At 43.5% G+C, this 11,077-nt stretch overlaps 1 protein-coding gene across 1 annotated transcript in view; it reads right to left on the bottom strand.

Moving 5' to 3' along the window:
* Nucleotides 1-5,445: 5,445 nt before the first annotated feature.
* The window catches only part of LOC106938929 (serine/threonine-protein phosphatase CPPED1-like), a gene marked incomplete at its 5' end in the record, with an annotated part of 31,270 nt that continues 25,638 nt past the window's right edge, over nt 5,446-11,077 (bottom strand). The window contains one exon of the mRNA XM_015021138.1: nt 5,446-7,453. Within this exon, the coding sequence (XP_014876624.1) occupies nt 7,224-7,453 (230 nt within the window). The remainder of the gene's footprint in view (nt 7,454-11,077) is intronic.

Genomic DNA, 11,077 nt, shown 5'->3' with positions numbered 1-11,077 from the left:
CCGGTTCCACCCGGTTCCACCCGGTTCCACCTGGTTCCACCCGGTTCCACCCGGTTCCACCTGGTTCCACCCGGCTCCTTGGAACCACAACAGCTGTGGTTCCAATCGGGCCAAGCGGTTCTGCTTAGAATCAGCAGCTGATTGGTTTAGAGTCAGCTGTTGGTCGGGTCCAGCTGGCTCTCACTAAACTGTTCTTACTGTATTTTGTAAAGAGTGCTCTTTTTAATATTTTTATTATTATTATTTTTAATTTGCGATGTCTTCCTCTCAGTATTCTGCTGTTACCTGGTCCCATGATGAGGTCATTTTTTTCCTCCGTTTACTCCCTGATGAACGAGTCCAGAACCAACTGGATCGGTCAGCGAGGAAAGAGGAAGTTTTCTGCATCTCTGAGGAAAAGGCTTCGGCCGCTACATGGAAACCGTTTAGTTTCAAACATGATGACGTCACAGCTTCGATGGCGCCCTCAGTTATATGCAAACACAACAGGGCTGCAGTTCGGGTGGAACCGGACCGAAGCGTGCCGGTCCGTTCCTTGCAGTGCGAAAACGGCTTTAGAGCCACTGCAGATAGAATAAAAAGAGAGAACATTTCACAAAAAATGTGGACATTTTCTGATTTCCAAAAATCCAAAAGGTCTTCTGGTTCTGATCTGCTCTGTTTCCCCAGAACTGGACACAAATGTGCAACTTCAGCTTCTAGGCACTACAAATCTGGAACAAACTTCCAGAAAACTGCAAAACAACCGAAACACTGATCCTTTAAATGCTAAAAACCCAGCAGGTTGAATCATGTTTATTTCTTTTTTTGTATTTATTGACCGTTTTGTTTCTCAGGTGAGGTTCTGACCCGAAGTGAAACCTGCAGCATCAACCGGAAACCAAAGACATGATGGAGGACCAAACATCAGAAGAGCTTATCCTGAGCTCTGTGGTGGACTTCCTGTTTCAGATCAGATGGTTATTTACTGACTAATTCATTCCTCCTTATATGTGAGAACTGGAACCAATCAGAGGATGGCTTACAGTGAGGGAAACTATTGATGTCATATTGATCAGATCGCTCCGCTGGGCTGGAGCCGGTCTGACTGAAGCAGGTTCTGTTCAGACGGGTCGCCCTGCAGCAAAGCAGCGCCGGCGTTCTGATCGACAGGAGAGCAGAAAGTGTTCAAACATCTTTGTGTGAAAAGAAAACAGATTTTCCAGCAGAACTTACTGCTGAGTCCCAGAAAGCAGGACGATGCAGTTTGGATTCTAACCGAGTTAAAAGGTGAGTTTGTCTGTAAATGAAACATAAAAACTGCTTTCCTGGCAAAAACAGACGAGAGAAAAACTCTGTCAGCTGCAGCCTGCAGGAAAACAGCAGAAACTTTCCTGCTTCACCCTCCATAAAACGCAGCAAACAGAAAACGGCGTCTTTGAACGGCTGTTAGAACTAGGATTACATTTTAATCTGAGTTTAAAATGAGATTAGCATCAACAAATAGAAGTTATTTTCATTAACTTCAAGTTCTTTAGTTTCAAATATTCATTAAGAATTATGAGAAAAGTTCGTCAGGAGACATTTATTTTAGCTTGGCCGGTCCTGGAGGTCTTGGAGCGGCCCAAACATGTTCTGGTTGGTTCGGTGCTGAAATGGTTTGGATTGGAACCAGTTTGGTGACGATGACATGGGGCGTTCCTCAGGGCTCCACTTTATTCAACAGTTTCATGATTTTACTGTAAACATATCAGATTCCTTCATCTGGTGACCAGCCTGTTGCTTTCAACAACTATGAAATCCATCCACAGACCGCGGCGGCCATCTTTACTGGCTAAACGGAATGCTGTGTCGGCCATCTTTACAGCCGTAAACAGAATGCTGCGTCGGCCATCTTTACTGCCGTAAACAGAGCGCTGCGGCAGCCATCTTTACTGCCGTAAACAGAGCGCTGTGGCGGCCATCTTTACTGCCGTAAACAGAGCGCTGTGGCGGCCATCTTTACTGCCGTAAACAGAGCGCTGCGGCGGCCATCTTTACTGCCGTAAACAGAGCGCTGCTGTGAGTCACTTTGGGGTCGGAAACCGTTACGCAAACTGCGGTTCACTTAACTAGTAGAATTATTTTGATCAAATCACATAGAGCTTCTATATCAAATGACTCAATGAGAGCGGAGAGCTTGCAGTGAACCCTGATGCTGTGACGTAGCTGCGGGGCTGCAGCGCCCCCCGGAGGAACACTGCGGTCCTGCTCCTCCTCCACCCAGATCGCCGCTAATAGCTTTTATCTGTTTTTAGTCAGCAGGCGGCTTGTTGTTGAGCTCTGTGTCCAAAACAATCCTCCCTCCTCACCCAGAGAGTGGGAGTCCAGTTGGTGGTGTGAAGAACGGCATTGTGGGTAAATGTCACAGAGAGCCTTCTGTTCTACATCTGACTCAGTGAACGGAGAAAAAAACGTTTTCTCAGGTTCAGACGGAGACAGACAGAACGGCAGCAAGGATTTACACTCACTGCCCATCAGAGATTAACCCACAAGAACTATTTAGCTGGGAGCCGACCTCTGCCTGACCTCTGCCTGACCTCTGCCTGCTCTGGTTCTGTTTGCTCTGTCCTCTGAAATATTTTACATTTAATCTCTTCCTGAAACATTCTTCACATTTACATGAAAGCTCTCGTCTGCTCATTCAGATTTTTAATAACATTTGGTGGAAAACTCCTTTAAGCTCCACATTTTGTCGAGTTACAAACTCAAATCTCAATAAATTTCACTGAGATTTGTTATGATGGCTCGACAGTGGAAATGAAGAAATAAAAATGTGAAAAGTGTTTCCGAATAAACACCTGGCACAACCGACCTGCAGCTTCTGCACACGTGCAGAATGGAGGGAACCACAGATTGGACTTTGACTAGGCCGTTCTAAAACACAAAGCAATAATTCAAAATAAATGTAAACAATAATTACAACCTTGTACATAAACTTGTGATCCTTTTCACATTTTTCCACATTATAGTTTCAAACATTCTACCACAGCAATAAGCTTTAGCTAAAGCTGTGCTAATTCAACTCAAAGCAACCGCTGCAGTAAACTTCAACAAGTAATAAACGTTTAAAAAAACAGTTTTCACCATGAATATGAAAGAAAAATAGAGATAACACTTTATAAATTAACAAGGAATTAAATGAAACGCCCTCAGCTAGCAAGCTAGCATCATTCTGGACAGTATGCTAATAACATTTAGCCATAAAGAGAACAAAACATCCATTGCTCTTTATAACATCAGTTATAAATTAAAACTTTTCAAAAGGTTTACTCACTGTCCATGAATCCATTGGGTCGCTAAGAAGAAGGAAAATCTCCGCCTGAACCTTTTCTCTAAGCTGTTTGATGAGGGAAACGGAGCAGAGTTCATGATGGCTGTTTTCCAGCAGCCTGGAAAACAGAACAAAACCTTTCAGAGGTGCAAAAATGTTAAAGTCTCACTTTCCAACCCGACAGCCGGCCACATGCTGGATGTCATAAAGCCTGAACCAAAATCCTTCAGCAGAAGCCAAATGAGCCATCAACATTTCTACTTCTCCGTTTTCAGTCGGCTTCAGTCTGATAGCTCATAGTTTTACTCATTTACAGAGAAAAACTGAAAAATGAATCTGAGAACGCAGCCAGAAGATTCAGAAAGCTTTTAAAAAACCAACAGACCTGGAAATCAGTGCAGAAAAATAATTACATATGAGGAGAACACTGCAAAGCTTCCAGTTCACAATTCAGTTCATGACGATTCATTCAGTGAGGAGGAAGTCAGGAAAAATGTCTGAGGGAAAGAGACCCAGCAAACTGGCACCTTATGGAGAGATTAGAGCCGTTTCCCTGCTGATGGTCCGGTAGGCTCGGTTCTTTTGGGACCAAAACATCAACATCTGTTTGTGGGTTAAAGTGGACTGCTAGTGCTAGGCTAGCATGGTAGCTTTGGTTGTATTTACCCAGAATGCCCTGCGCTATAGTCCACTTCCTGCTGTTTTAGTGGTCTCCAGTCCACTTGGTGTTCACATTCAACCCAAACCCAGACCGAGGTTTGGAGGACCAGAGGTCAGAGGTCAGTTAGTATTCACACCTGACCAACCAAACTGGACTTTGACTAGGCAGACAGACTGGAGTTGGATTAAAGTAGACTGGACACCTTTAAGTGAAGTTAGGACTAAAATACGGAGCAGAAACATTTTATTTAATGTTGGTGATTAGAAACAAACAAACCGTAATAAAGATGAGAAGGTTTTCCAGAATTCAAAGATTTAGTAAATAAATATACGTCATTTAGATGTTTCTGTACCTTTTCTACTTATGCAACAAGTGTAAACTGCATCTCTTTAGGACTTGATAACACACACACATACGCACGCACGCACACCTCCGCTCTCTGCAGGTGTTTTGGAGGGAAGCAAATGAAAGTTGGCGTTTCCAGTCATGGCTGACGTCAGGTTGCCTCCCATCATGGCGCTGCGCCCGCTGACAGAACGAACCATCTGGGCCCCTCCGCTCGCCCTCTGGGCTGCCGGCCAGACTGGGAGGACTGGGAGAACTGGGGGGTCTGGTGCGTCGCTCGCCAAGCTGCAGCGTTTCCATCATTTCAGTGGCTCGATGTCCTCCAGATCGGTTTCAGCTCCACCGACTGCTGAGTTTCACTAAGACCTGAAATAATCAGATTTCATATGAATCTGTCTCCACAGGGTCAAAATGAACTTAAATTCAGCATCACAGTTTATTATTTCACCTACTGTGTGTCTTATATCAGAACTGTTGTATATTTTCCAGTTGATTCTCAGAAACCTGCAGAACCATCTTTAGGTTTGAGATCTAGAATAATTTTCACTCGATTTCCAGCAGCAAATGTGACTCGATTATGTGTTTAATTAAAGTACAGCATGATTAGTTTATTGTTCAGCAGGTAAAAAACATTTTAGTTTGGCCATAAAGGCGTTTAGGTCCAACATTTTGGAAAAAAGAACACACTTTAGTCAATTCTGATCAGTAAAATCAGGATTTCTATCTTTATATGAAAATGTTTCCTGTATTTATTCATTTATCAAATTAATTAATTAAAAGCAGATTTACATGCAGCAAAGTTTACTTTGAGTAAAAGTCGCCAATTTGAGTTGCAGCCAATATTTTCTATTTTAGGAAGATTTTACTTTCTGATCATTTTGTCCCAATTATTATTAATGAACTGAAGTCTGGATATTAACTAAATATGGAGAAATAATCCAGATGACCAGATCTGGAGTCTGATCATCCTGATCCGTCATGTGGAACCAACTGTTCAATGCAACGTTCTGCAGGGAAACTTTATAATGCAACACTTCAACTCTTTAACCATCAATAATAACAGAACTCAATGCACTGATCAAGTCTTGAGGTTAAATTGCGCAATAGAAATAAACCAAATTCAAATAAAAGAAGCAACACAATGCAGTAATTTAATAAAAATCAACATTTATTATAAAATACATTCAACAGTCGAGTGAATTTGAGGATTCATTAGAAACATGGAGACACAGCAAAGCGACGGTCCTTAAATCCAGACCGAGGTTCTCCTGTTGGGGCCGTGTGTGTGTGTGTGTGTGTGTGTGTGTGTGTGTGTGTGTGTGTGTGTGTGTGTGTGTTGGCCACCACCAGGACATAAAAACCGAACAGGAAATGAAGGAAACGGACTCCGCCGTGTTCCACACACCAACCCGGCTGTCGGAGTGAAACGGTCCTCAGCGGTTGCCATGGTAACTCTCAGGACACATGGAGGAAGTCGCTTCAGAACAGCAAACCTGATCTGATTATTACTGAAGAAATCTTTATAGTTTTGAAAACAATCTCAAAAATTAGCATGCTAGCCTCTCAGATGTTTCCATATTTCCCATCAGCCACTTCAATTTCAGGCAGACATTGTTCAAGATGGCCGCTGTTTTTGAGTCTTTTAAATCAGTTATTGACAGAAAATGTTCCCCATGAACTTTGTCACATCAGATGTTTTGGTCGTCATATCTATACAACTTTAAAATATTATGTAAAAATCGCAAACTGAGGACTCTGCTGCTAGCTGGAAGGAGAAGATATGAGACAGTTGGCTCAATGGCTAGTGTTAGCTTCTGCTAGGTATTTCTAAGTCTTAAGTGGTTTAGCGTTAGCAGAGCTAATTTTTCTGTGTGTAGCATTAGCTTCTGCTAATATATTTTATGTGCTTGGTGATTTAGCATTAGCATAGATACCATTCTTGGTTAGCATATTATTGGTTAGTGAAGCTAACTTTTGGTCAGCTGTGACAACAACTAGCAGTAATTACTGCTGGCTTTAGTGCCAACACATATTCTCCATGATGACCATTTTGAAAAATGTCCTTCAGAAACAAGATCAAGAAAATATTTATGTAGGCTATGATTTAACTGGCGATTTTAGTGGAAAAACTTAATTTACTATGGTAACCATGGTGGCCATTTTGAATAATAAAAATATTAGTAAATATGATTTCTATGGGTTGAATTATGTAGCATTTGACAGTATTAATGTCTGATGACATTTAGTCCCATTATGAATTTTCCTTGACGACCATCTTGAATTGTCGTCAACAAACAAGAAATAGTTGTTTCTATTTGCATGTTAAAGATTTTGTTTAAATAATCAATTCTCTGCTGTATAATGTGTCTGATCATAATCAAATTCAATAACTGGGCTTTTTAAAGATTAATTTTCTGCAAAGATTCAAATCATATTCCAGAAATTAAGAACTAGATCAGACTCATTAACAGTAAACGCTTACATAGTCGCTAACGAGGCCAACATTACCGATCTGGGGTTCTCCGGATCAGGTATAAGCAGGTAATATCTTGCCTCTCTTATTTTCTCCTTGTTGAGCTGGTCCAGGAAGCTAAAGCTAACGGCTAATCTGAGGATTGCACCTACAATGATCTTCCTGTGTGAAAACTAAAGGCTAAAAAGGTTTAAAAAGCTCATTTAGTTTATTTTCACACCAAGTTTGTTTTCTGTTAGGCTCAATTCTCAGTGTTTGTTTCCCACAGGAAGATTATTGGTGGCGCACCACCTCCAAGGTTGCGTGACTAACCATCCAACGATTACATGAAGATGATTTAAAGGTTCCTAGAATAATGTGTGAGTGTGTGAGGCTGGAAGTGGTTTAGTTTTAGTTTTTCCTGGAAGTCAGCAGACAGGAAGTCAGCAGACAGGAAGTCAGCAGACAGGAAGTCAGCAGGCCTGCAGCATCTTCCTGAGCTCCTCGTCCACGCCGCGCTGCCCCAGTTGCTCCAGGCTGAAGTAGCGGTGCACCACGGCATCGGCCGTCACCGCCACCAGCCGCACGCCGTGGGTGTCGTCGCCCAGCTGGCAGCCGATGGCGGAGGTCACCACCATGTCCAGGCCGTCATGGCAGCCGCCGGCGTTCCGGTGATAATGACCCGAGAAGATGGCCGTCACTCCTGAGAGACGCAGTGAGAAAAGATTCATCTCTCAGTTTGTTCTGTTCAGAGTCAAAGCTGAAAAAACACAGAATTAAAAACAGGAACTCGATAATTTGATCATGATGTGTTAAAATATGAAGTATTATCTATCTACACACACACACACACACACACACACACAGGGCGCCTTATTCATTCAGGAGAATCTGAGGTCAGAAGCAAAGTGAGTCCAGCGACAGGAATCAGACGGTCGGAGCGAAACGCCGTTTGGTTCATTCAAAGCACAGAAACCAACCAGCAGATGAATTACTTCCCGGTTCTGAACAATGTTCAGGTTTTATTGGTGCATCATAAAGAGTTTTCAGTGATTTTACACAATAAAAGATGAAATATTCCAGCTGCTGCTGAAGCCTCGTTTATCTCCCGGATAAATCGGGTTAGAAGTTTCTGCTAAGCTGATCCGTGTCGGCGGCTAGCTTAATGAAACTCCCAGAAGAAAGATGGCTGCCACGTCTCTGCTCTCCCGTTTAACCAGTTACAGCTGCAGGCGGGGTTCCAGTTTCACCAGGATTCCCAGTTCAAAGCCGTTCTTCCTCACCAAATACCAGTAAGACTCTTGATTTTATCTTTTAGCTGAAACAACAAAACAATATAATGTTTATCACAATAATCAGTGGAAGGATTCATCGTTACTGTGACAGGCCAAACTGGAGCAACAATAATTAAAGAAAACTTTATTTCTGCTGCAAACCCTGCAGCTCAGAAGTTTTCATACACCTGTCTGCGGCTCGATTTGTTGCTTTTCATGATTATTTATGTTTTTATTATTTGGTCGTCTAATGAAGCGGCGGCGCCTCCTGTCTACTCGCTCTCATGTTGTTTGTTTGGGTTGAACTGAAATGAATTTTCTTGATGATAGAAGCTGATTCTGATTCTCATCTGCTGTGGATCTTGATGCTCCAGTAGCAGTCAGTGTTGCAACAACTCTGAAAGGGCCTCTGACTGAACCGTCATCACTGTGCCGACATGCTAACAGCTCAACATCCAGGCAGCAGAGACGATTTTCCTGGATGAGTCCACCAGCTGTTAGCAGCTCTGCTAATCCTCCTCCTTTGCTTTTGCTTTTCTTTAACCTCCGTCTGGCCGTTGGGTCACAAAGTCGGGCAGAGACATGTTGGAGCCAGCGGAGGTGTTTCCAGTAAAGTTTATTGTTTTTCATGATTCTTTTGCATGATTTTCTCCAACAGGCAGGATGATTTATGAACCTCTTCTGCTACGAAACGTAATAAACGTCAGAAGCTGCAGTGGCTGCAGTAATAACGGCTCCATCCGTTCAGCAGCACATCTGGGGCTTCACGCCCAGCAGCAGGACCTGATGATGCTTAATGCACGGCTAATGTGGAGGAAATATGGCCAGGCTGATGGATGTTCACAAATAACATCATTTACCACAGATGAGAGGAAAAATGCACATTTACTGGAGAAAAGCAGCTTTTTTCTTCCAATTTACTGGAACCAGGTCGCCCCAGATTCTGGTAGCAGTCGCACACATTGACTCTGATTAGCAAAACTCATTCGCTGCCATGGGCAGAAATATCACACAAACATTTAAATGAATGTTTATCATGTTTACATTTCTATATTAACAACCAACATGAGGAAAAGGACAGCCTGTGAGCTTTAGACATATTTAAACCTAACATGATTTAAATATGTAGAGCTGAGAAGAAATAAAAACTGAGGAAAATATCTTAATTTTCCTATAAAGTCTGATTTATGGAGATGAATAAATGAGTACATTAGAACTATTCCTACATAAACCCACTAGAATGACATCAGGTTCATCAGACCAGACGGACACGATGAGAATATCATGACTCAGTATTTTAAACATTCAGTCTGACGCTCCTGACTGCTGAACACCAGCCACTTCCTGAACGCAACAGGAAGTGCTTTTATTTTGAAGAACCAGACGTCTGTCTTACACCACTAGTTTAACATCCATCCATCGGTAGACCTGGTTCTATTGGGACCAAAACAACAACATCCAACCAAACACTTTGAGCAACCTGTTCCCCTCCTGGCCTGTGGGGGCGCTGCACCAAGAACCACTGAAGGAAACGACACAAAAACCTCTGAAGACACTGAGAGCAACTTCCTTCTTCACCAGATGGAAACAAGATGGAGGCATCAGATTTTAGCGGTTGGAGGAGCAATTTCTGCTGCTAGCGCGAGGCTAGCATGTTAGCTTTGGTTGTATTTACCCAGAATGCCCTGCACTGTAGTCCACTTCCTGCGTCTGGAGCGGTCTCTGGTCCACTTGGTGTTCACATTCAAACCGAACCCAGACTGAGGTTTGGAGGACCAGAGGTCAGAGGTCAGTTAGCGTTTACACCTCACCAACAGGACCGGACTTTATAGACAAACGGACTGGAGTCGGGTTGAAGCGAACTGAATGATAAAATCCCAAACTGACCAGTTGTTTGGTTTCACCTCTGATGACTTTCAGAGGGTAATTCTACATGAAATCACTATTTGCTTCATGTCCCCTGTGTCCCTCATGTCCCCTGTGTCCCTCATGTCCCCTGTGTCCCTCATGTCCCCTGTGTCCCTTATGTCCCTCAAGTCCCCCATGTCCCTCAAGTCCCCCGTGTCCCTCAAGTCCCCTGTGTCCCCCATGTCCAGTAATTGAACCGTCAGCGTTAAGCAGCAGCTCAGATCCAGTCAGTGGACCATCAGAGGTTCTGCCTGGTCGGATCATCTCGACCATCAGCTTTTAGCGTCGTGTCCTTCGGTCACCTTGATGTTTCCTCACTGAACTCCTCGTTTCCTCACTGAGCTCCTCGTTTCCTCACTGAGCTCCTCGTTTCCTCACTGAGCTCCTCGTTTCCTCAATGAGTTCCTCGTTTCCTCACTGAGCTCCTCGTTTCCTCACTGAGCTCCTCGTTTCCTCACTGAGCTCCTCGTTTCGCTCTCCTAAGCCTCCAACAATGGATCCTGATGAGGGAGTTACTCCCTTACAGGACGTGAGAGCATTGATTGATTAGCGGAGGCGTGTGCGAGCCAGCAGCTTCTCTTGTTCTTCCGGCTAATGGCGTATTAATGCTGTGGGCTGCGATCCCAGCGCTGCCTCTCAGATATGAACAGTTGTAACGGGAAGCTTTGCCTCACTGAGGCCTGAATCCATCCTCAGAAAGGCAGGCTGCAATCAGGGGAAAGGCTCCTAAACCACCATGTCCACCTCACGTAGGCCCGCCGCCCAGCTTCCTGCTGGAGCGCAAACACCAGCTAGCCGATGACCACGCTGGTTTAGCCGTTAGGTTCTACAGCTTGACAACTGTATAATCATATAAATATATTCATAAATGTCCGCGTGCAATAGGGATTGAACAATTTTTTAAGGTCGACTACAACATGATAAAAGTCGAGTCGAAGTCGACTAGTCGCGGTGACGTTTTAATGACGCAAATGAGGCTTTATCAGCTAAATTCACCGTAAATATTGATCAAGAACCAGCTTTTACTAGTCTATCATGCAGAATCAAAAGGATAAGAAACACAACATTATCCTGGACTTCTTCCTGAGCGGCGAAGAAAAGTCTGAAAAGTCGCACAAAGTCGGGTCTGGCTTTCTTTCAAACAC

Source organism: Poecilia latipinna, unplaced genomic scaffold (genome assembly GCF_001443285.1).
Source record: "Poecilia latipinna isolate Pla-1442-1.1 unplaced genomic scaffold, P_latipinna-1.0 Scaffold2730, whole genome shotgun sequence".
NCBI classification, from domain to species: Eukaryota; Metazoa; Chordata; class Actinopteri; order Cyprinodontiformes; family Poeciliidae; genus Poecilia; species Poecilia latipinna.
Note: the sequence above shows the minus strand (reverse complement) of the source record. Positions and strands in the feature narration are given on the sequence as shown.